Source organism: Acanthochromis polyacanthus, chromosome 1 (assembly GCF_021347895.1).
Source record: "Acanthochromis polyacanthus isolate Apoly-LR-REF ecotype Palm Island chromosome 1, KAUST_Apoly_ChrSc, whole genome shotgun sequence".
In the NCBI taxonomy this organism is placed as follows: domain Eukaryota; kingdom Metazoa; phylum Chordata; class Actinopteri; family Pomacentridae; genus Acanthochromis; species Acanthochromis polyacanthus.
The window spans coordinates 67,572,663-67,599,001 of record NC_067113.1 but is presented as its reverse complement, the minus strand read 5'-3'; the positions used below and the strand labels follow the sequence as shown (position 1 = coordinate 67,599,001).

Sequence of the window (26,339 nt, the reverse complement as noted above, 5' to 3'; positions counted from 1 at the left end):
GGCTGACCTGGGCCCTCCCTCGGGAAGTTGGGACCATGCAGGTTGGGAGCAGAGTTACAGAGGTTTGCCTGATGATCAATGATGAGAGGCTGTCTGACAGACAGGCCGGTTTAACTACGAGTCATTCCATAGCGGCTGACAAACCTTATCTCTTTGCACAGTGCGTACTGACATGTAGCTGAATTCCTATCACATTCTGCTGCAGCTCTGAGCTACAAGCTTTTCATCACACGAGGAACATGAACACAACATCCAATACGCAGAAATACAAACCATGAATCCACATAATGTATCACAAGTCCCTAAATGTGACAGATCAGTGAACCTGTGAAGCCCTAATCAGTCAGCAGCTACAATGCACAGGAATGTCATTTTGACATCAAGGTTGGAGATGTTTCCTCCAAACCTTAGAGCTCCATCATGGACCAAGAACTAATAAACACATTATTGAGCATCACACTGTTGCACTGGGTGACATGTTCCTTTATTGATACTGTAGTTTATTTTCACTCAGTCCTACATCAAGCCCACAGAAATACTTCCTACTGTCTTCCAAAACAAGTGATCTTTTGAAATGGTTCATATTTTAGGACATCACCAAACCTGTTTCAAAAATTAAACTGTAAGAGAACAGTGCGGTTACACCAGGTGCTGGCTTCTTCCGGTGGGGTTAGACCTTAGTCCAAGGGCTCTTTGAAACATGTCCAGTCAAGGACTTTCATTCACCATCTTTATGATCATATATATGTCATGGAGGTCATTAGTCTCTATGTCTCGATGTTCTATGTTCACTTGAATTGTTCCAGTGCCTGAGTGCTGTATCTAACTTGTTCAAGTACAGTTTTCATTTTCCACCTTTAAACTGAGCTGCAGTGTACCATTGATTGGCCCATTGGGATCCCTTTTCTCTGATGTGGCTATTGTTCACATATGCTTTTATTAAAAAAAAAAAAAAATCCCTGCATGACTGGCTGAAATGATGGCAACAGAATGTACAATATTCCCATGCTAGTTACACAAAATACACGACATCTTTGTTTGGAATATAAGCTTCGGAATCAGTTTTCCATACAGAAAAGAATTTGTATGGTATAATGTCAAATATAAAGAAATGCATTCTACACAAAACACTGTGTCCTGACATACACAGGGGAAACATCCATCCATCCACTATACACCGCTTTATCCTCATTAGGGTCATGGGGGGTGCTGGAGTCTATCCCAGCTGACTCGGGTGAAGGCAGGGGACACCCTGGACAGATCACCAGTCTGTCACAGGGCTACATATGCAGACAAACAATCACACTCACATTCACACCTACGGACAATTTAGAGTAACCAATTAAACTCAGCATGTTTTTGGAATGTGGGAGGAAGCCGGAGTGCCCGGAGAAAACCCACACATGCACAGGGAGAACAGAGGGGAAACAGTTGCTCTCCAAATGTAAAGAAATTTTAGGTTCAGGTTTTAAACTTGGGTACTAAATTTTATGAATCCTTAAAGACTCACAGATGCCCTGTATGAATGTAAATCTCTGTGAGGACCAGGTGAGTTTAAGATCTTCAGTGTGAGGACAGTTTTAAAAACGGAAAACATTTTGGCTGTTTTGGAACTTTCTGTACAGCCTTCAAATAGATGTTTAAAGATAACAATAAATACAACACAATATAATCACTTTACTATTTAAAATTATTATATTGTTATATTTTATATGATATTTATTATTATTATATTAAGACATTATGTAAAGTTTTAGGTAAGAACTGGAATTAGCTTCACTCTATTTTATATCAATTCTATATTTATTACACATAAAATGAAATAGTCAAAGCTTTTCGTTGTTAAATTTGATAATTGTGGCTTCATGGAACATCAGAAATCCAGTATCCAACATTACTACGATATTTGAAAAGTTCAAGATCAGTAAATTTAAAAAAAGGATTTACAACACAAATGTTCAACTTCTGAAAACTCCGGGTTCAGGATGTTTTACACTGATATGGGCTGCAAGAAGAAAGGCCTTCCTCTGAAAGTGGCATCATATGGACAAAGTAAAGACGTATGGAGGAAATTTGTGATAAATCAAAAATAGAGCTAGTTGGCCACAATGACCAAAAATGCATTTGGAAGTGAAGAGAGATTATGATGGTGGCAGTATTATGCTCTAGGGTTGTTCTGATTCCACTGCAACTAGTGCTTTACACAAAGTAAAACGAAGGATGAAGGAGGACGATTACCACCACATTCTTTAGGGAAACCAATAATCAGGCAGAAGGTTCAATGTGCTGGGTGCAGTTGGAAGTTCCAGCAAGACAATGACGCAAAACACACATCAAAGGTGGTAAAGAAGTGGCTAAATCCAGCCAGAATTAAGGTTTTAGACCTGCCTCCCCCATGTCCTGACTTAAATCACCAAACAAGTCTGTCAGAAAGCCAACGGATGTAGTTGAACTGCAGCGTTTCTGTCAAGACGAGTCATCAAAGATTCAACCAGAAGCTTATAGACGGCTCCCAAAAGCCTGTAGTTTAGGTTAAAAATTGACAAAGGGCATTTAACCAAATATTAGAATTGCACTTTTTGAACCCAGCAGATTTTGTCATATTTAATACTTATATGAAAGAACCAAGATGCATGATTGTCTTTGTGACAGAGATGCAAATGTTTCAACACCTGAATCACACATATTTAAGAGCCATAGGAGTCAAGGAAACTCCAAACTGCCATCATATACATGGTCTTTACAAGTGAATGTAAACTTTTATGTATGTATGACATTTTATGTGTGTGTGTGTACATACCTGACTGCTGAGCTCAGGCTTTGGTACCAGTCATTGAGATCCTCCTGGTTGCTGGACATCAGTAGGAGTTTGGCTTTAGGGAAGGTTAGCTAAAGTAGGAGGAAATAAAGGAGAGTGGTTATGATGTTTGTTGGCAGTAGGAGGTGTTGTGATGGGTGTGAGCTGTCTTACTGTGCTGGATGTTTGGAGGACCATTGTTGCACTATACACGCACAGAGTAAGAAAGCTAAAATGAGAGGCCGATGTCTTGGTGCAGTAAGCAGCAACAAAAATAATCAGGCTTGTGTTCTAGCTTTACGTTTTCAGCTGTACAATACACCCATCCAAAGTAGTTTAAATCAATCCACTGGACTTTAAGAAAGTTCCTTGAAGACGTTTCACCTCTCATCCAAGAGGCTTCTTCAGTTCTGGTGGTGGTTGGTGTTGCCTTAGCTTTTAAACCTCTGTGAGGTGTGTTCAGGGCTAACTACTACAAAAGCTACTACAAAAACAAAAGCTGAGGCAACACCAACCACCACCAGAACTGAAGAAGCCTCTTGGATGAGAGGTGAAACATCTTCAAGGAACTTTCTTAAAGTCAAGTGGATTGATTTAAACTACTTTAGATAACCATGACCTGGATGAAGGAGAACCTACACAGACATGTACAATACACCATCATACAGGAACAGACAGTACTGGCCAGTCAGCTACATAAAAAGAATAATAGAACAGGTAGAATACATCTAGTGTTTGTGTACAAGTATCATGCTAATTTATCAATTCATTTGTTGCTTCAGTTATTTAATTTCAGTTCATTGATTTAAACTTCACAGATAATTGAGTTGCATTCCTAATTTGCCCTCACTGAAATGTAGCAAATGAATGGATTTTTTAAGTGAAGAGTTTTTAGAAAGTTTTGTACCTCTCTCACTTGTCTCATAAAATGGATGAGTAAATTACAATATCGTGAACTACAATATTATGTAGTAGCAGGCAATGGTCAACAATATGAAAAGCTTATGAAAGATCAACAAAACCTGCTGCACACTGCAGTTTTTATCACAAACCTTCTCAACTTCAGTGAGAGTAGCTACAGCACTGTGGACTACTCTGAAACCATAGTGAGATGACTTCCAGACAGAAGTAGCTTTACTTGATAATTTGCTAAGGGTTCCAGGAACTTTCTTTGGATATTGGTCTATGGTTGTTAGGCGTGTTCCTGTTACTTCCCTTATGTGGGGGCAAATTGTGCAATTTTCCAAACTCTGAAGGAAAAATAAAAATATGAGTTATTTGCTTGAAGAAAACATGGGCCAAACGTGTTAAAAAGAAGAGATCCAAACTGCTCTTTGCAGTACACTTTGTGGAATCGATGGTAAGGAGGGCATTTTCAATGACATTTGGAGGGACATATAATGTCTACAGACAGCTGCAAGAAACGGGGTACATCGTTATCAATCAGAGAGGGATCATACCCTCATGATCAAAAGAACGACCAGCTGCTGTAAAATGTTTACTAAAAACTAGAATAATAATAAACAGTCAATGACCTTGATCTGAGTAGGAACTAAGAAAAAAAAAATTATGAATTAAAAATATTTGATTTAAAAATCAGTATTAATCTACACTGTAGAAAATAATACAAATAAATAAAAAGCAGTGACTGAGAAGGTGTGTCCAAATTATAGACTGGTAGTGTATGTGAATCTATTTATGAAAATATGATCTGGGGCTCAGGCATATGGGTTCTGTAAAGCGTCTTGAGACAATTTGACTGTAACGGACGCTATATAAATAAAATTGAATTGAATTGAATTGAATTGAATTGAATTGAATTGAAAACAATCAGACTGTGTGGTAAAGGACATTTGGACACTGAGACAGTTTGATGAAGACGACCTGACCAGCAGGGGGAGTCTGTTGAAACAGTGGCAGTGGCATGGTGGGATGAGCTGTTGTGGCAGGTTAGGAATGGATTAAGAGAGGTTTCCAGTGGTAGCTTAATTTAGAGTAAAAAACAAATTGCAGGCCAGAAGCATTTTGCCCTCTCATTTCAGATGTAAGCTGCTGCAGGTAATTTAGTCTTTTCCATGACAACAGACCCGAGACAACTCATGGTCTGAAGACCTGAAGGCAGCAGAGATTATTTTCAGTATTCAGTTTCAGTAATAAAGTAAATAAATTTAAGTCTTACCTTTTTAGTCTGGCTTCTAATTTTAATTTATTTCATTTTTAAATTTTCTATTTATATATAAAGTTAAGTCTACTGTGTACACTTCACGTTTCTATTACTGTCTTATTCTGCTATCCTGAATATTGACTTACTCATTTCATATTTCTGACATGTTAAGAATGGTGTCTGACAGCCAGAGAACTGGCGCTGAAATGGGAGGAGTAGGGCAAAGTGGACAAGGTCCATCAGATTTGTGTCTGCAGATCAATGACCAGGATTATCAAAGAGTTTGTAGAGAATTAAAACATGTGTTTTTTGTACTGAATCATCTCGATGAGCTGCTAGAGTCAGTGTGTAGTTGCTTTCTCTAATCTGAGGCAGCTTTTTGGCATTAAATGAGTCTAAAACTCAGAGTTGCTGGCTTACATTTCTCACTAGCTAGTTTGTTGAAATACTCCTCACACACAAAGGTTGCCCTCTTTGTCTTCAATAACCAGGAATCACAAGGTTTCTTTATTCTAAATATTCAGTAAAAAACTGTAACAGCTCTGTAAGTCTCTGCTTAAGTCTAAACTGTGTTCTCATATGTGGTTTGAGAAATCCTGAACCATCAAATTCATCAGCTACTTATGGCAAATAATTCTAGTAGTAATAACATGACTAAACTGGGTTTGGGAAAACAAAGCATATTCTGTAATTTTCTAATCTATTTTGTACTTTTTCAGGACACTATATGATGTTGAATCTGCATTACATCCTAACCCGGAGCAGGCTGAGCAGCACAGGACCTATAAAAGTGTTTTTGGAAATATTTTCAGAGCCTATTCATTAGCCAACAGAGGGCTCTTTTGTCTTAGCTGAAACTAACTGCAGTAACACGATAAAAGCAGCAGAGGGCAGGCCACATCAAGCAAAAACCTCCTCTCTATCAGCTCATCCTGTAGAAAAACCTGCTGCTGCTCTGTCAAGGCATTCATCACCGTTAACTGTGACTGAAATCTGAACGTAGACAAGATAAAGTCGAGTGAAACAATAAAATCTGTTGCAATCAGGTCATATTGAAACAAAAACCATGTTCTCTTGTGTCGTCAGCTGGACAAAACCGTGTGCTCAGACCTCTTGTGAACTCCTGTGTTCTACAGAATGACAGGATCCTCCTCCTCTAAGTCAACAGCAATTATCAACTCTTTCACTTACATTACTAAAACCAGCCACATTGTACATATCAAACAAACCAATGGGAGATGTCCAAGCCCAAACAAACAGGGCTTTAAGGCAGCATGGTGTAATTACACTGGGAAAGCTGTTACAGAGGATCAAAATTAGGCCTTCACCATATTAAATTACCTTTCACATCTACCTCTGGCTGCTGCCGCTATATGGTAAACTAGTTTGCTGAACAATGACATATCGATCATTTCCAATGTATTTGGACAAACCTTTATGCTGGTACAGAGACACACAGCTCAAGAGACAATGATGTTTTTACACGAGGGGAAGAGAGTGCCTCTCATTATACATTAAATAAATTAAGATTTCCAATGTACCATCATCAAAAGTATTATCTAATTACAGAGTTCAGTGAGTGGGGCAGAACTGAAGGGCGCATGATATTAGGCACTCATCACTTTGGGGACGGTGGTTGATTTATGCACAAATAGATTCTTCTATTGCTATGCGGTAATTAGGGATTTGTCAGGAAATCTGACCCTCTTAGGTAGAAATTACTTTGTATAATAAGAATGGCAGAGCACTGAGCCTCATCGCTGCACATAATTTAGCTTGATTATTTATACATCAAAGAGAATCTGCCAGGGATGTGGGAAAATATTCAAGTAGCGAGGGGATATTAGCAGAAGGAAGGCTGCAGACGGAGAGAAAGGAGAGAATAAGCAAGGTCGAGACGGTTGGAGAGAAAAGAGAAGACGGAAGGTGAAGAGCAAAATAGGAGGTGAGTGACAAATAAAAGCCAGCACTCTACAAACATGTGTGACTGGAGAAAAAAGAAGAAAAAAAAAAGACACTGGAAATTTTAATAAAAACGTTTTTTTTTCCAAACTTTGCATATAGATTGCCATGGCATTTACAGCTGTCAAATTTAATTTGTGCTTAATTCTTCAGAGCCCTGCATAAGGAAGGCCCTGGAGTGCTGACAGCCCTTTTCCTTGAGCTCAGGTAGGGGCCCAAGATCAATAATGTGTCCTTATGAGAAATTACGTGTAATGCTATTGAGTATGCATTTGGGCCACAGTGGGATAAGAGGCTAATGAAATGCCATTTCTGCCAGTGGATAACGTGCAGTAGGATCGCGGAGAGCAGCAACAGACTTGAGGAAGATGTATTTACTGGAGGCCCGGAAGAGATGGATCTGCAGCCTAATCTGATCCAGCAACTAAGGGATTCTGTTACAGCAGGCAGCTCGCCATCACTTAACTCCTCAGCTGCACGCACGCACGCACGCACGCACGCACGCACGCACGCACGCACGCACGCACGCACGCACGCACGCACGCACGCACGCACACACTCTGAATTTCTGCCACTAAACTATGACTATCTGAATTCATGCTCTCATCTGTGTTTCTTACAGCACACAGCATACAGACACTTTAATTTTTCAAAATTTTCTTCACAAATATACAACACTATAACAAATGTCCATCTCAACTTACTGGATCAGAGGAGTTGAAATTAGAACTGAGGAAAGCGTTTCACTCCTGTAAAACGACAGGTAAACTGATAATGTAAATATTGCAAAGCTTAGTTCTATTTTAAATGACCTCAAATAACCTAAAACGACATCAGCTGTGAAAACAAAACGGTATAGATACAGCTTTTAAAATGTGTTTTACGGAGATAACTGAGCACACATGAACTGAATTCTAATTACAATTAATGTTCTGTTTGCTTATATTAACTTGTACTTATTAATTAAATCGGCCCAAATACATACTTCTAATTATTGATTGCTTCCTTCAGCCGGAACAGTAGAATCTCCAAACCTCTACATGGCTGCTGTGAATCACAGGGAAGCACATGAGCAGCACTATATAAAGACCATTCTGACTGAGATCCTATCAGCTGAAATGAATATTGATAGCATACAGCACTGGCACTAAACACTCAGTGTGTAAACGCTTTGGTTACTTGCTCAATGAGGCCTGACTCGTTCCTTTGAATGTTTCATGACAGCAACTTCATCATTTAGACACAATTTGTCAGCCAGCAGCTGTACTAAGACCTGTGAGATGAATCAAACTGAGAGGAGACACACTCTGAAAGTTGAAGTTTTGGGGTTTCTCAACATGGATTTGAAATGATTAGGGCCAAAAAGAGGTGAGGAAACAGCAAAACAAAACAACGCTTCAAAAACCTCTTTCTGACAACCATCAAAGCAGAGTCAATAACTGAGACAAATCAAGGCAGCATAGAGCAAAAGTAGAAACGCCTCTGCTAAAGACTTGCTCATGTGTAGATTAAAATAAGTGAACATATGTCTCCCACCTGCTGCCCAAATAACACTCAGCATTTTCTTTTCAAATTTTTTCAATTTTTGGAAGACAGAAAATGACTGTTTTAAGCTTTTTTGAAAGTATACTGAGGAGTTCAGCTGCTGCTAATCTGAAGCTTGAGCAGTGTCAAAAAAAGTCATCTTCATCCTGGTAGCTGTACATGGGTTTATTGCCTTAGTTTTGTTCCCTTATAACAAGCTTCAATGTAGCATCCAGTAGGGCTGCACGATTAATCGACATCGCATCGACATTGAGGTTTTAACTACTGCGGTAACCTAACCTCACGAGGGTGAGGTTTTTTTTTTAAATCCCTATTTGAGTGACAGACCTATTCGCCAATCAAAAACATTGAGTCTCGTGATCCTCCTGGCCACTGGCCAATCAGAAATGGCAACAGGAAGCAAGTGCGTATGCACTGCACTATCGCAGCTAGCTTTAGCCAGTAGCTAACAACAAACCCGCACGTGTACTTTGTGATGCCGTGAGGAGCAAAAACTTTTCATTGTGACACATTAACGGCGTAAAAATAGCTGAAGGAACGTCTTCAGTAACAGAACAGGGTGCGGAGCAGTTGGTATCTAAAAAGAACTCTATTTCAGTTGTTTGGACTTACTTTGGGTTTGAGAAAAACAATGTGGAGCAAAAGCGAGCCAAATGCAAAATATGTCGTCGTGCAGTAGCCAGATCCAGAGGAAACACGTCTAATTTGTACCAACACTTGAGGAATCACCACCGACAGCAGTATAATGCAATGTTTTGGACACAGGCTCCACTTGGCTATTGGTGAGATTATTTTTTTTCCCCTTAGTCTTGTGTGTGTGTGTGTGTGTGTGTGTGTGTGTGTGTGTGTGTGTGTGTGTGTGTGTGTGTGTGTGTGTGTGTGTGTGTGTGTGTGTGTGTCTGTACCGCGAGCAGTGGAGCCTCTACAGCTGATCGCTGCTGCTTGGGACACACGTCTCAATTCTGATCACAGATGTATTAAAATGACTACCGAGACACACGTTTTGCACACACTGTTGCTCAGTGAAATCTGGCTGGTACAACCGTGTACAACCGTGTAGCGCAAACGTGGAAATGCCCGGCAGCAGCCGACCACGCGAGTTTCATGTTGCGGTGACAGACTGGCTTGGCTCCGTGCCAAATCAAATTTTCAAAATCATCTGGTGGGCCAGATATTATTCCTGACGGGCCAGTTTTGGCCCACGGGCCGCCAGTTGCCGACCACTGCTATAGATTATTTGTGTATTGTTTTTATGTGTCAGCTTGTCTTTTTTCAATCATAATTTGCAGTTTTATGCATTTGAAAGTAGAAAATCAAAAAAGTCGCAAATCGAACCGCAATCGCAATTTTGGTCAGAAAAATCGCAATTAGGTTTTTTTCCAAAATCGTGCAGCCCTAGCATCCAGGATGTTTTTGTCTAGGTTCATATAACATGGAACGTCATACTAAAAGACTGTGGAAGATATGATTTAAAGAACTCATACCCTTGAAGCTCCACTTCAAATTTTCTGACTGTTTGCGCTGTTTTCCGCTCCAATAGAGCTAAACACATTCTAATATGACGTTTCACAGTATAACACGTGATCCCTGTAATGTTTTGAAGAGAAACTTGTCACATTAATGCAACCCAAGCAGACAGTTGTGGGCCTGCTTGGCTGACACTCACACTGAGCAGGCCTCCCTGGCTCCTGGTGTGGCCAAACACCTTCTCTACACTGCAGTCCTGCAGCGGGTAGGCGTGCTGGCCAGCAAACTTGTCTCCATTGTTGGGATGCAGTGGACTACAACGTTTGGCCTCCAGCAACATGTCAGAGAAGAGGAAGAACATCTTGGGCTTCGCTTCTGAACCTTTTGGAGGGACTATCTTCAGCCAGCCTTCACGGATGTACCACCTCCCTTTGAGAGAGGAGAAGAGCATACACAAACACAGACAGACATTCAGCTGCACCGTTTAGGCTGCAAGGACGTAAAAAGCTTTCTCAGCATGCAATAAGATATTTTGGACAGCTATGAAATTGACCACATCGTCTACAGCTACGGTTCCAATAGGCCAGTTAGTTTCCTAATCATGTAACAAGCAACAGAATTTAACAACAATTCTTCAAATTTGAATCTAGTTCAAAGTCCAAATCCTAATGGAGTCCTATGCTCTTTAGAAATGAGTGTTTTAGTGACTATCCTGATTCATTTCTACAATAAAAAGGAGAACACAAGGGGAGGTTTTTCAGATTTTCAGGGATAGTTCAGGTCTAAATCTTTTTTGTTTTAAAAACTGTCAGTTTTTATGTGAACAAGTGAAACACCATGTCTATCTTTAAGAAGAAAATGTCTGAAAGTGCCCCGCTGTCCCTATTTGCCCACTTCACAGTCATACCCCTCTCTATGAGAGCGAGCTTTTCACCCTGCTGTTTGACAGTGGCCAACAGGTGACTGATCAGACAACGCTTATGACTACTTCATGAACTTTTGTTTACAAGTACAAACTGCCATTTACTTTAAAACTTTAGATAGAAGCTGCCATGTAAGTGCCAATAATGAATCAGTTTAGAGACATTCTGACATACGCACTATGTTTTACATTCACTACTATAAGCAAATGTCACAGAATGATCACTGTGGCTGCTCTTCAGCTAAAGTTACATAAGCTCTCTTAAAGGAGAACTTCGTTTTTTTTCAACCTGGGGTCTGTTTTCATATGTCATTTCATAGATGTGAGTGATGGAGAAATGAATTTTCGACATAGCTCCAGTATTTAGCCAGGCAGGCAGCTTCGCAGCTCTGCTAGCGAAAAGTATGGGGCAACTTGCCCCCCCGCGTCAAAGTCCGCCCTAACGTGCTTTTTTTCCCCACACTGACCGGCTCGGATAGTCTCAACGAGTGTCCCACAACATAATAGAGATGAGAAGTGAACGAAAACCTCCACATGACTTGGCGATCGCTATTTTTTGTGGTCTGTATCCAAATCTCAGGACGCTAGAAAGCAAATCACCTTTGTGCTGAACATCAGCCAGATGACCGTCCACAGAGTCGCGGAGAGGCTAAAGAATGGTGAAGATCTTTCAGGTCTTCACCATTCTTGGAAGATCACTGAAAGATCTTCACCATTCTTGAGCCTCTCCGCGACTCTGTGGACGGTCATCCGGCTGATGTTCAGCTGCTTGGCTCTGTCAGACTTGTTGTGGCCAGCATGAAGGAGAGCAGATATCTCAACTCTTTTGACTTCCATCTTGTTACAACTTCACCGGAGAAAAAAATTGTATTAAGGACACCTGCCTATAAGGTAGAACTTTCAGTTTATTTAATGGAATTTTTCACTCCGACATGTAAACGTCTCTAAAGATCATGAAACTGTGTAACAGAACTTTTGCAAAGCCTGGTAAAGTAAAACATTTCAAGCCATTTTCCTTTTTAAGTTTAATGATTATGGCTTAATTTACCTTGGATTCCGTGCCTTGCCACTTTCCTCCAGATTCAACAATACTGATTTCCAACTGAAATGCAACATTTAATTGAATCTGGAATTTGGACCACTGAGCACCAGTCCAGTGTTTTTGTCCTTAGCCCAGATACAACATTTCAGCCACTGTTTCTGGTTCAGGAGTGGCCTTACATTAGGAATGTGACAGTTGTAGCCCCTTTCCTGAAGATGTCTGTGCTTGGTGGTATCCCTGTTAATTGTGTATCTTTTCCTACCACATTTTTCCCTTCCAATTCAACTTTCCATTAAAGTAATTCTATACAGCACTCTGCCAACAGTCAGTCCTTCCACCAATGACTTTCTGTTGCCTTCCATCCTTGTGGACGGTGCCAGTGGTCATTTCTATTCAAGTTTCAAGTCCCAGTAGTTTCCATGATTTTGGTTGCGTGCAATGAACTAGACCAGGGGTCGGCAACCCGTGGCTCCGGAGTCGCATGCGGCTCTTTTAGCCCTCTGTTGTGGCTCCCTGTAACTTTGGAAAATAAATTGTTCTGCCTTTCAGGCGCGTTTCAATGTATTTTAATATAGAGAGTTTTATTATGAAATTACCGCTCTTATTTTGACGTGTCACTCCACCGGATGTGCTGCTGGGGTTTTTTCCCCTGGGACATGAGAGCGCTAAGTTGATGCAGAGAAGATGGAGAAGCAACGCCTGTAGTTTCATATCGTTTTGTACTCAAGAATGGCAAGTCTGTATATTAAAGCTCCACTCCAAGAAAGACACGTCTTGTCTTTGAGTTAAAGCTGCTGTCCGGAGTTTGAATCGCAGCGTCTCCCAAAACACTGTTGGTCCCTCCCTCCCTCTGATTTCGCCCCTTTATTTGTGCACGCGCGCAGTAGATGAGAGAAGTGCCCGGAGTGCTGCAGCATCTCGCCTGTTTTGCTGTTTTCCCCTCTTCTACATTTAGTACATTTAGTAAATAATAAAGGAATTACGTTAGAATGCTGTATTGAGTCTAACTTGTCCTAATACCAAAATAACATGAATCTGCTAGGACGAACGAGTAAAGTTTCAATATGTGATTACACTCGTGTATCCCTCTGGATGACGTTGTTTATCAAACTTAGTGCATTTATGCGTGTATATGTGTTACATTGTTTATTTATTTCTATCTAGAGTTCAGAATTGCATGACTCCTCTGACGAAGAGTATGTCCCAGACGCCCCAACATCTTCCTCCAGAGGTCGGGCATCTAAACGAAGCCGTCAGGCGGGCTATGGAGGCCGTGGTCGGGGAGCGACGCGAGCACCCCGACCACGGCATCTAAACGAAGCCGTCAGCCGGGCTATGGAGGCCGTGGTCGGGGAGCGACGCGAGCACCCCGAGCCAAAAAACGTCCTGCAGTCTCTTGGCCTGACAAGCTGTGGGATTGGTAACTTTTCTGGAAGTTGCTGATCCCTGATGCTCTCTCCTCCACAAGCAAAACAAATGTGCGCGCGGTTGCGTAGCTCGCCCACCTCTGCATGGGCTTGCTTGCTGTGCGCGTAACCGTTGATTGACAGCATGACAAAGCTGAAGCTCGAACTTGATTGGTCGGCAGCGACCGGCGCTTTTTGGAATAACATGGGGGTCTATGAGAGGAAGGCGGAGCTCAGGAATAAATTTTCATATCGCGTTATACTAACTTTATATTATAGTATCGAACTAGACTAACACATTTAAGCTTTGTTAAAAAATGATACATAAATTGAAAACAAACGGAAACTCTGGACAGCAGCTTTAAAAGTACTCGTGATAGGGTAATACACGTTACTCGCAAGAACACGGCTCGATGTCCAGGCAGCAGGTCAGAGAGTCAGAGGAGTGTCGTCTTGGAAAATAGGGCAGCGACTTACCGGAGAAAAGTTATTAGCTTAAGAAAATAGATAAATAGATTTTACAAGTTAAATAGACATTCGCAAAATATTGATTTCCATCTAACATTACATAACATATGAGGTCCAGGAGCAAAAATGACATTAACCAAGTAAGATAAATATTAGTGGAAGGACACAATTTAAAAAATGAATCTATCTAATTAGAGGTTTTGTAATTAATTAATCACGACTGATTAACAAGGGCATAGAGGTAAAAAAGCGATATATGCAGTGTTGTCTTCATTTTAAATGCCAAAAGGATTTTGCGGCTCCCGGTGTTTTCTTTTCTGTGGGAAACGGGTCAAAATGGCTCTTTGAGTGTTAAAGGTTGCCGACCCCTGAACTAGACCAAGAGAAACACAATATTTATACTTACATAATTTTGAGACACTTGATTTCTGATTACAATCTTCCTGATTGAACTACAAGTTTTGATATATAACTTAAATAGGTTAAATAGGTTTTCTCAAGGCTGCAGGAACAGTTAGACACTGAAATTCACATCAAAAGAATCTATAAGAACTAATCCCAGGGAACAAGAATATGTGTGCTCTGCATCGCCCACACTATACTTGATATGGTCATCTACATACTGTTTGAATTTTACTACCAGCTATAGATGTAGTATATTTAATGCCAGAGCCGTACACCAGAACAGTACAGTATGAATTCAGTGTTAGCTTGTACTTTGTATCATCTAGCTTATCATACATGTATCCAATTGTGTGTTATATGTTCCTTCTTCTCCACCCTTCTCTTCTTCCATCCCTCCCCCTCTCTACCCTTCTATCCCTCTCTCTACCTCTTCTTTCCCTCCCAACTCACTGGCCAGCATCAGATGGGTCCCCCCACATAAAGAGCTGGGTTCTGCTCAAGGTTTCTTCCCATTAAAAGGGTGTTTTTTTGCCACTGTCGCCTTAGGGCTGCTCTGGGGGTCAGGCATATGGGTTCTGTAAAGTGTCTTGAGACAATTTGACTGTAATTGGTGCTATATAAATAAAACTGAATTGAAGTACTTGAGCAGTGGTACACTTAAAAATAATACTTTATTGTTTTGCACATTTCTTGCAATACATGCAGCTCTAAGAGCTTTGACATAAAAACAAATAAAATAAAATGAAAACAGTAACTGCATAAATAACCATTGTAAAGCATCTCCATAATGAAATGACAAAGCTGTGTAAGCTACTAGGAGTGAGGTTTTAGTCATAAAGCTGCACAAATACATCGAATCAATAATGTCCAAAGCTGTCTGCTTAACATTCTAAAATGAATTTTAGAACTCCTAATAAATTTCTAAATATGCATCAAAGAAACACTGGGATTATGCATTGCACTAACTTGTGTAACAATGACTACTTTATGACCACATCTGTAATTTTGGTATGTGGTGATGGGAATCACTGGTACAACTTAACCATAGCCACCGACTGCCTTTAGTAGTATGGAAAAATACACTCATCTGATCACAGATGAAACACAGAGAAACACAGAGGAAACACACCTCTAACAGATTCCGTAAGAAACCTTGAGTGTGTCATGCAGTTTCTGTCAGTTGATAAGTCCTGATACAATCAGCCCAAGATATATTACGAGGTGCGCTTCAATGCCTGTGCATTTGCACACCTAACTGGAGAAATTCTGAAGACCACTGTAACCCGGGAGAGACTCTTACTTAGAAGTTTTACCCAACAGGTATGGAGCAACTCAACACTCTATGGGAGGGGTGTCAAACATTCGTTCCGTGGGACGAAAGACATCAACTGCAAACTGTAAATTTGTAAAACAGTAAATTTAAAATAACTTCTAGACCTTGACAAGTTGTTTATCTTAAAGTAAAATACAAGACTGTTCAGTTCCAGGTACCTGTGACTAAATGTTTTGTGCCTTTGTAGACACTCTGATCTGGAAGTTGTGGTGCAAATGTTGAAATGATAAATTGAGGCTTAATACTGTTGAAATTGAACTTATTTTTCTTAAGAAATTTCAGGTTGTTCATGATGTTTTGTAAAAAGATAATTCCTTCAATGTAAACATTTTCAGAATGTACTTTTTTTACTAAAACAATGGAGTTGTGGTTATTTATAGGTTATTATGCTGTGATTTTACTGGTGCGGCCCACTTGAGATCAAATTGGGCTAAATGTGGCCCCTAAACTAAAATGAGTTTGACATCCCTGCTCTATGGCTGCATATAGTAAATGGTAAATGGACTTGCTCTTATATAGCGCTTTTCTACTCATCAGAGTACTCAAAGCGCTTTTACAACAATTGCTCCCATTCACCCAGACACACACACTAATGTGCAGGTTGCTAATCAACCTGCAACATCAGTCAGTATACATTCACACACCAGTGGAGCAGTCACTGGTAGGCAATTCGGGGTTCAGAATCTTGCCCAAGGAAACTTCGGCATGCAGCACATGACTAGGCGAGAGCGGGAATCGAACCGCCAACCATTCGATCATTGGACGACCCGCTCTACCACCTGAGCCACAGCCGCCCATTTGGGGCGGCTGTGGCTCATTAGTACCCCCCATGACCCTAGTGAGGCCATATAGGCAGACATATAGTCTGCCTATATGTCTGGGACATGTTAAAAGATGTTAGATCAATGTTGTTTTGAACACACTGGTGTATTTTCATGCACATATCTTATATTACATAGATTTGTTGGCACGCTAGAGACTCATTGTTTCTTATTATTCGTTAAACTGACAATGTTCTGTCATTGAAACCCCTTTCAGATGCTGGTCACTTTTCCGTTAATGCTCCTCACGGCTGCATTCACACACACCACCCAGACCTGCCAACCTTGGTGAACTATTTTGAGTACCACTTAATCGCTCACACGCACGCGCAAGCAAGCAAGCACGAACGCACGCACAGCTCGCGCTCATGTCGATAGGAAAAAACTCTCGGTGCTTATTTCCCCGATATGACATCGTATTTTCAACGTGCAAGTAACGTTATTAACAGCACATATTTGCCAAAAGACACACACACACACACACACACACACACACACACACACACACACACACACACACACACACACACACACACACACACACACACACACACACACACACACACACACACACACACACACACACACACACACACACACACACACACACACACACACACACACACACACACACACACACCATTTTACCGTTTTAACCGCCAGCTGCTGCGGGTGGGGGCACAGGGAACGGGGAGAGAGGCGGAGGGAGGCAGAGGACAGGAGAGAGCGGGCCAACAAGGGTTCGGCAGACTCGTTATTCTCTGCTACTCTATGATGATTGGTTGAAATTGCACCACTGGTGTACTGGTTAGCACTTTTGCCTTGCAGCAAGAAGATCCCCGGTTCAAATCCTGGCCTGAGCCTGGGATTTTTCTGCATGGAGTTTGCATGTTCTCCCTGTGCATGTGTGGGTTTTCTCCGGGTACTCCGGCTTCCTCCCACAGTCCAAAAATATGCTGAGGTTAACTGATTATTCTAAATTGCCCGTAGGTGTGAATGTGAGTGTGATTGTTTGTCTGTATATGTAGCCCTGTGACAGACTGGCGATCTGTCCAGGGTGTCCCCTGCCTTCACCTGAGTCAGCTGGGATAGACTCCAGTACCCCCCATGACCCTAGTGAGGATAAAGCGGTGTATAGAGAATGGATGGATGGATGGACCAATAGTTCCAAACAACTGGAAGAAACAAACATCTCCTCATAACATATTGTGGGGGTAAAAAAAAAAAAGCCCTGAATACATCATCACTGGTGAGTATCATTAATCTTTGGGCTGTTTGTTTTTATTGAAGTAAGTTTTCATTATTATGGACATTTCATTTTGTTTGCAGTTTATTTACAAATTTAATAACAAAAATTACGACAAATTACTACCAAAAGTCATAGCAAGCCATTCCTCATCGAGACACACATTTTGATATATAATTCGTATGGGTTCCTCAAAGCTGCGGGAGAAGAACATTACTCACGAAGAATCTATAAGAATAAGCCCAAATACTACTAATAAGTGTGCTTCAATGCCTATGCATTGATACACTTATTATACTCCTCTAAACACAGCTGGACAGCGAGGTTTGATCCATTCATACAAGACTGCCATCATAGCACCTCTCACACTCACAAGACAACAACTTTAGGCCCAAGACATACAGTTTATATCAAAGAATTGTGCTGTATAACATTTACTGTCAAGGAAAGTCAAGGAAAAAACAAAAACAACAAGAAAACACGTTTCATATGTACTGTACATGTTATAGAACTGGTTCCATTTTCAGATCTGGTTCTAACTGGCAAAAAGACTTCAAATATTTTAAGCTCCAGATTTTTTTGTCTCTCCAGGCTCTTCCTTATTAGGAGAAAAGACGTGCAAGATATTTTGGTGACATTAGGCTTCTCCTTTTCAGCCAATGTTAACCATCATTTTTCCAAAAAAAGAACCTTAACCAGCTGTGGGTGTAGGTCAATGCTAGCTGGTGTCTGTACACAGCAGGACCAACAGATGTCCTCATTAGTTACAAAAAAGACAAAGAAAAACAATGTGAAAGTTTACGTACATGTTTTTTTCCCCTTTTCTTTCTGAGACAACACCAGTTATTACAATTGGCTGAATAATATTTCATATATTCTGCTGCTCAGCTAATATGGCGGGCTTAGCTACAGGTTATAGAAACTCAAAACTTTCTGCTGGCTCAACTAACAAAAGGTGCATTTTACTTATGATACTAGTTAAATTAAAAGCAGATTCTAATTAAAATTGCATAAAAACATGAAGGGTTTCCATTTTAAATTTATTGCATTTGACAATGACTTCAGAGTTGATCAAATGCAACTGAACCAGATTCTTGGGTAACTCACATCAACACATTCAACGTAGGAACCAGTGTAGGTTTAGCCAACCTTGATGTTAGCATAAAAGCAAAAATATCATTATCTCCTGAGCATCCGGAGAGAAACTGCAGAACTGCAGAGAACAAAAATGAGAATAATGACGGCATGCTGTATTGAAAAGATAAATGGAGACTACTTGAAAAAAGCAATGAAGACAAAAGACATTCCCAGACAGACTCAGCAGGAGGTAGGTATGTTCAGGTGTAGCTGCTGAGGAAAGGTTTCATCTCTTTCAACATGATTGGCGTATGATGATAGTTAATAAGCGAGAGACTGACATTTGGAGAGATAAGATGAAAATTCAGCCTGGGTCCAGGGTGTTTTTGTAATTGCCCCAGCCAGTAGCCTGCGATTGCAGCTGGGCCGAGTGGCAGTGGCTGTGCCTCTGAGGCACATAGAGGACATTTTCAGACAAGCCCACTGAGATTAAGTAGAGGGGCCAGGCGGGGGTCAAATTGCTTTTAAAATGCCATGGGTCTCAAACTTAAAAACACTCAGGAGACATGATATGACTCCCTCAGCTGTTGCATGGAAATTGGAGGAGTGGTTGTGATCATTCTATTAAATATGATATAAATGAAACCCCATTCCAGCTCTTTGCTACCTGTTAAAGACACATTTAATGAAATGCAATTAATTATTTTAATGCGTGGTACAAAAACCACCATGTCTATCGCTCAATTCAGGAAATATGAAATAAAAGACAACTGAAGAGACAAATGTTCTCATGAAAACAGATTCCTGACAGCTCTTTGACAATTAACTGACAGACCTGGAGCTTTTTTCCCACAAAAGACATATGTTACTTGACAGACAGATTCTTCCTGTTTGCTGAGTTCCCGTTCCTCATAACTGCAGAGTAAAGTACACAGTAAGACAAAACTACCCCTGGACTGTGCTGCTGTGTGGAGTTTTCACTACAGCTTAAAAGATGTTACTCTAAGATCTGGTTTGTATTGTGGCTGTTGCCAAAGTGGATTTTGAAAAGTTAACTTTTTCGTTTTTCAATAAATAGCAGTTCAAAATGTAAAGATGGATCACAAAGAAATACATCAAATTGTCATTTTTTTAACATTGAATAATCTGCTATGAAAAGAGTGGCATATCTGTGTTGAAAGTCATTCAGCTGTCCAGTTAATACGTAATTGTTGCAGCTCTACTTTTCTCAGTTATATGTGTAACACCAACCTACTATCTTTGAGTTTTTACCATGTTTGGGCAAAAAAAGCTATTAAATTTATTATTGCAGACTAAATCATCAAGCAAAAAAAGTTTTGAATTCATAACTAATTTTTCTGCTCTCAAAATTGAAGAGGTGGTGATGGGACAGATGCTTGACTTTTGATCCCCAGCTGTAAACCCTCTGCATTCAATGGTACATTTCTCACAGGGTCACAAAGTGGCAGGAGCGTCATCGGGTTTCCCCGTTTCCACAAGTTCAAATCTAATACTTTTTTACCAATAAAGCAAGACTGACAAATCATAAAAGAACGTGAAACTGCCGCAGATTATTATCATCAAAAAAGAAGCTGAAATTGCACCACAAAAACCAGGTTCAAGTCAAAGTTATAAGCGAATATAAACATTTTATGGGAGATGTTGACTACCATTCCCTATATGCATTTCTGAAAGAGACATTCAGTCATCCAGCCTAAAATTCACTGGTATGCACCACTAAGCAGGAAGTTTAAACAGATTTCACTATTTCTATCCTAAATCAATACAGATGTTGGGTCAGTTTCATGGTCTAACAATTATACTGATGTGATTTGTTTGAAATCAAAGAAACATTCTGAATTCCCCACCGCTATGATTTCCACCTTCTAACTGGCTCCTTTTCACACCAGCAGCAGCCATTGGTACATGAATACTGAGACCCTCCCACCACACCAAACTCCAAAAAGACAGTGATTTTGAAGTTAACATTATTGGAACTGGTGATAGCCTAATCCTATCAAGTGGTTTTGTAGTCCAGTTCTACTGCAAAGTGTTTTTGGCTGGACCTGGTAAATAGTTAATGTAGTATAATTTTGCGATAACGGAATATGTAAGGACACTGAATGAATGCATGGGCAGTAATGTGTTATGTTTGCTGAAGCGTTAGAATGCTGCCAGTGTCTAGTGTGCTGAAACTGATATATTTCAGAAGACATCAACAGTCCTGATTATCCAGACAAGCTGGGATCTCCTTCTGCTCACTATTCAAACTATATGCATAACCAGGATGTGTGCTGAAGGTTTCGATGTGCATATCCTGTCCTGTGTTTCCAGCTCTGGTGGTGAGGACTGACATTTTCACTGGTAAAACTACATGGACAACAAGAACAACACTCAGAGCGCAGTACTCCGCCAAGGCTGCTCAGTTGTATGACTTCCAACGGATGAAATTTTTAAACAGTTCATGGTCCTCAGTGGTGGATTTGTAGTAGGATCACAATCATGTGATCATCAGCAGGCAGCTGACAGTGTTCACTTGTTGTCATAGTTACAGTGACACCATGCTACTATCTCACAATGATACAGAAATCTTAACAAATCCATGGATCCAGACTATAAGCTGCATCACTGCCAAAATCTAATCACTTGGTTCTTGTGTCATTTCTGATCTTCCCTGAAAATTTCATGTAAATCTGAGTCCATTTTGATTAATGTTGTGAACAGACAGACCAACGGTGATTGTCGTATAACTCCGCCGCATTCCTTTGCAGATTTAATAAGAAAGTGTCCACTGTCCAACAGTTTGAAACAATAAATATGAAAGAACAAGACAATGAATAAAAAATAAATAATGAATTTAGTATTTTTTTTAATGTTTTACTGAGTAAAACTAAATTCAGGGGCTTCTCTAATATTTAAGAATTTTATTTGACATCATTTAACAGACGTCTATTTGACAAAGCAGACAGAGGGGTTGGATGTGTGAGGAGGAGTTTCTTTGTGGAACAGGTTGTCATCACAGTCCCCTGCCTACAGTCGATCATCCACATTGTTTTGAGGCAGCAGCACATTCATTGTGCAGGTGGTACCAAGCACTCCCCTACATGACTAGGCCTTCCAGCTTCCTGTAACGAAGTGCACCTCTGCTCTACTACAAAGTCTACAGGGCTGGAGAGGGTAGGAGGGGTTGGGGTTGGGGCTGAAGAAGATAGGGCAGAAAATAATAGTCAACAAAGGGTCCTGTTCAACCTGATGTGTCCTATGCCAGAGTATTAGGTAGAGGACAAGTTCGGTTTCACTCTCTGTTTATGCATAAAAACTATTAATTTGTAGACTTTAGGGGTATTAGGGGTAGATTATTCAGTACTTGTCAGAAAATAAACTCAGCAGTCAGAGATATTCCAACATTGGGACACAACTAGATCCAACACAAATGTGTACTAAATTCAAAACAGATGAAAGTGTCCGGCAAAAAAACTTTCTAATGACATCGCTGCATGTCATTGTGTGTGACCTGCCTCTTTCAACCCAGGTAGTGATATCCCCAAATTACATATTTTGTACCTGCCTACTTCAACCAATCTGCTCATAAATGTCAGATTCTACAATGTAAAATGCTGCCTGACTTCTTTAACTTGCATATAAATCAGGTTATGATCACCACACAACAGGGGAACACCATAGCCAACCCGAGATGTGCACTTCGAAGTCAGATTAATGGGTTAGCAAGGTACGTTGGGCCTAAAGCCAGAGTTTTCAATGTCATAAGTGTAGCCACCTTTTCATCAGTTATTATTCTTTATGAGTGATACAGTTTTGTAACTGAGGGAATATGTTATATCTGCAGACCTCCAGAGCTTTATGTACGTTTGTAAAGTCTATCGTGTGCATTGCTTAGCTTTGAGCTGGTGACACAGAAAATGCATAAATATATTTCAAACCCAAGTCCTGATTTTCTGCTAGTACTGCAGCTAACAGAACACAGTTTAAAAATTGCTTGGTGTGTTGGTATTTATCACAGAGAATATTAAACCAGTACGATTATTTTTGCTTTGACTTGGACAAAAATCAAAGTGATTTTCACATATCCATTAATGCACTTCTTGAGTACAATGTTTAAATGAATAATGTTTAACGTTTACTAGCTCTAATTTGCAGCTGTCAAATTTGAAATAAGCAGCTGCAGTGAGAGTGCACTGAGTGGTAAACTAAATACAGTCACTTAGACCATTAACAGTTTGCTACCCACAGTCCTCTGTTGCATGATTTGCAGTAGCAGTGCTTTTGACTACATGTGGAAATCACAGGTTTAGTCACAATATGATATTTTGGCGACTCTTTGAACAACACCATATGCCATGCCCTCCACCTCCTCTGCTTACTGAGAGCCTTTCCCTCTCCTTTTTCCTCTCCCTCCTTTTCCTTTCCCTCATGTGGGCGTGACAGAGATGTGTATAGAATGTTTGCAGGTCAAGAAGCTCATTGGACACCTGCAGCAAAGAGTAGCTCACCTGTAATGCATCACCTTTGCACAATATAAGCTGAACTGGGACCACCACTCGGTGCCGGACCGTTGAACTACTCCAGTCAGTCAACCAAGCCAATATTCTGCTCTTGTTTGTTGTACTGCTTCGTTCTAATCTACCTTCTCTTCAGCGACAGCTTCTGCCACTTCCTGCCTGCTTCCCTGCCTCCGCGGGTCACCCTTCAACCCTGCAGTGCCAATCCAAACCAGTTCCACTTGCAGCCTGCCTCACAGATACCCTCCTACCTCTGGCCCTGCAGACAAGACCATTCCAGCCACACCCACCTCCTCCACCTGCATTCCCTCTACCACTCTCCCTCACTCAGGCTGTCAGCTAAGTGTAGCTTTACTAGTAAATCTGTTTGTAGCTTTAGCGTACGGTGTGTATATTTCGTGCTTGTGCTTACTGTCGCATGCTTACCTCATGTGGTTACTAGTAGCGTTTCTGCTGTGTCAGCATCTAGCTCTTTATTGTAAACTTGTATTCTGTTACTGCACTGATTGGTGTGTTTCCTGACTCCTAGTTACTCGTAGTCCTTCCTAGCTTGGTGTTACCAAGTTCTAGTTAGTTCTGCTCCTGGTATTTTGTATGCATTTGAATCGACAGTTTAGCGTATGCTAGCCTAAAGTTCTTTGAGTGTTTCTATAGTTAGTGCTGGTTCACATTATTCCCTAACTCCTTAGTTACATCAGCTACCTGTTGTGACCTGTATTGTATATAACTTATGGATTCTTGTAATACTTTTAATGTATCCACTCGTCTGCTGTTTCCTTGCTGTCTGCGCCTGAGTCTCTGCCTGTAAAGATAGTTTTCTCACATATCAAAAAAATATTCGAAGGACAAGAACTGCCCATTATTCATCTTTAATAGAGGAAAAGAAGAACAAACTTGGGTTTCTTTTCAGCACTGTAGCCAGGCTGACAAAGAGTCACAGCTCTGTAGAGCCTTCTATTCCTTTACCTCTCAGTAGTGATTTCTTCATGACCTTCACAAATAAAGTTTGGAATTTTAGACAAAAAAGTCCTGAACATGTTTTTAGGTATAGCAGCTCTGGAACGGTCCACTTTTACTTAGACTGCTCTCTGCTGTAAATCTCTCAGAGCTCATGTTGATAGTCAGTTCTTCTAAACCAGCAGCATGTCTGTTAGACCACATCCCCACTAGATTGTTCAAGGACATCTTTCCTTTAATTAACACTGTAGTATTAAATATCATCAATTCCTCTTTATTGACAGGCTTTTAAGTTGCTATAACAAAGTCACTTCTTGAAAAGCCTACACTGGATCCAGATGTTTTGGCCAATTATAGACCCATATCCAATCTCTCCTTTACTTTGAAAGTACTATAAATCTTAATCTTCTGCTCATGTCAAAGTTGTTAGGACCAACATTATTTTTTACTTTTTTACATGCTCCTCTTGGGCATTATTAGTATGAGGACATGTTGCATACATTTCCATTGTTTTGCAGATGACACGTGGCTCTATTTATCTATGAGGCCCAATGAAACCAATCAGTCAGTCAAACTCCTTGCATGTCTGAAGTAATAAAGGCCTGGATGACCTGCAAATTTCTTAATTTAAATTCCAACAAAACTGAAATTATAGTATTTGGCCCTAACACCTCAGAAACACACTGTCTAACCAGATAGTTACTCTGGATGACATTGCCTCAGCCTCTAGTTCTATTGTAAAAAATCTTGGAGCAATTTTTGAACAGGATATGTCCTTCAACATCCATACATAACAGATTTTTAGATATCAGGACATCCCAATAATTCTCCTAAAAACCTCTAGGTGATACAAATGCTGCAGCCAGAATTCTGACAGAAACCATTAACAGAGATCATATTTCTCCAGTATTAGCTTCTCTTCACTGGCTCACTGTAAAATCCAGGATAAAGTTTAAAATCCTGCTTCTCACATACAAAACTCTTAATGACCAAACTCTATCCTATCTTAAAGACCTTACTGTACCACATTATCCTAACAGAACCCTTCGCTCTCAGATTGCAGGTTTCCTCATGGCCCCCAGAGTTTTCAGAAGTAGAACAGGAGACAGATGCTTCAGTTATCAGCTCCTCTGCTGTAGAATCAGCTCCCAATTTGGGTTTGGGAGGCAGACAGCATCTCGACTTTTAAGATTAGGCTTTTAAGTTTTAACTTCCTCTTCAGTAAAGCGTATAGTTAGGGCTGCTAAGGATCACCTGAGCTGTCCTTAGTTATACTGCTATAGGTTTAGATTCCCAGAGGATTCCCATGATTCTCTCTTCTCGTCTCCTCAGATATGTACTATCAATACATATCACTAACTCTGTGTTTCTCCTGAGGTCCTGTGTTTGTTCTTTCTGCAGGTGTCTTGGATCTGGAGCTACATGTTTCTGATCTGCAGTTTTTGGCCTCACTGACCTCCAAAATGTTCATTGTTCTCTTTGTATTGTTTGTCTGTTGTCCATCTGCTATCCCAACCCCCCTTTCCCCACTCTCACCCCAACCGGTCGAGGCAGATGGCTGACGTCCTTAAGTCTGGTTCTGTCAGAGTTTTTTCCCCTCCCTATTTTATGTTTCCTTTTTGTTCCTTCCCACCATCGCTGACTGCTTGTCATAGGGAGTCCAAATGCAGCTTTGTATTGTTGGTTCTCTGCTCTCTGTTTAAAATTTGTAAGGTCTGTACCTTACTATGCTAAATGCTGTGAGATGACATATGTTGTGAATTTGCACTATATAAAAAAAATGAATTGATTTACATAAATTGCTTTTAATCATCATTCTCTTGCTGTTCATTTTCTTGCTTTCCTTGACCACACATAGAGCTGGTATTATTTAAATGAATACTGATATTGTTTACGGTCTGCTGTTCAGATCCACAATAAAGTATAGGAAAATAAATGCCCTCTCCCCCTTCTCTAGGAACATTTAGTGCCTTTGCTATCTTTGTGTGTCCTTTTCCTTGTTTGTACAAGTGATGATCTCCTCTCTAAACTTTTGAGACAATTCTCTTGACTTAACCAAATGCGATCAAACGTCACTATGAACAAACCCTAGTCGGTCCAGTTATTTGTGTTCTATGAAGCACATCGAATGCCACTAATGAAGTCCTTGATTAGAGATGTCAGGCATGCCTGAGACAACTCCTGATTTGCAAATGAGAGCTCTTATG

At 40.5% G+C, this 26,339-nt stretch overlaps 1 protein-coding gene across 2 annotated transcripts in view; it reads right to left on the bottom strand.

The window, feature by feature from the left end:
* arhgef39 (Rho guanine nucleotide exchange factor (GEF) 39) overlaps positions 1-26,339 on the bottom strand; it is a 95,364-nt gene that overhangs the window by 5,540 nt on the left and 63,485 nt on the right. For both annotated transcript variants that reach the window (XM_051954283.1, XM_051954281.1), the window contains exons 8-9: positions 10,135-10,364; positions 2,801-2,889 (exon numbers count right to left, since the gene is read on the bottom strand). In XM_051954283.1, coding sequence (XP_051810243.1) covers positions 2,801-2,889; positions 10,135-10,364 — 319 coding nt within the window. The remainder of the gene's footprint in view (positions 1-2,800; positions 2,890-10,134; positions 10,365-26,339) is intronic.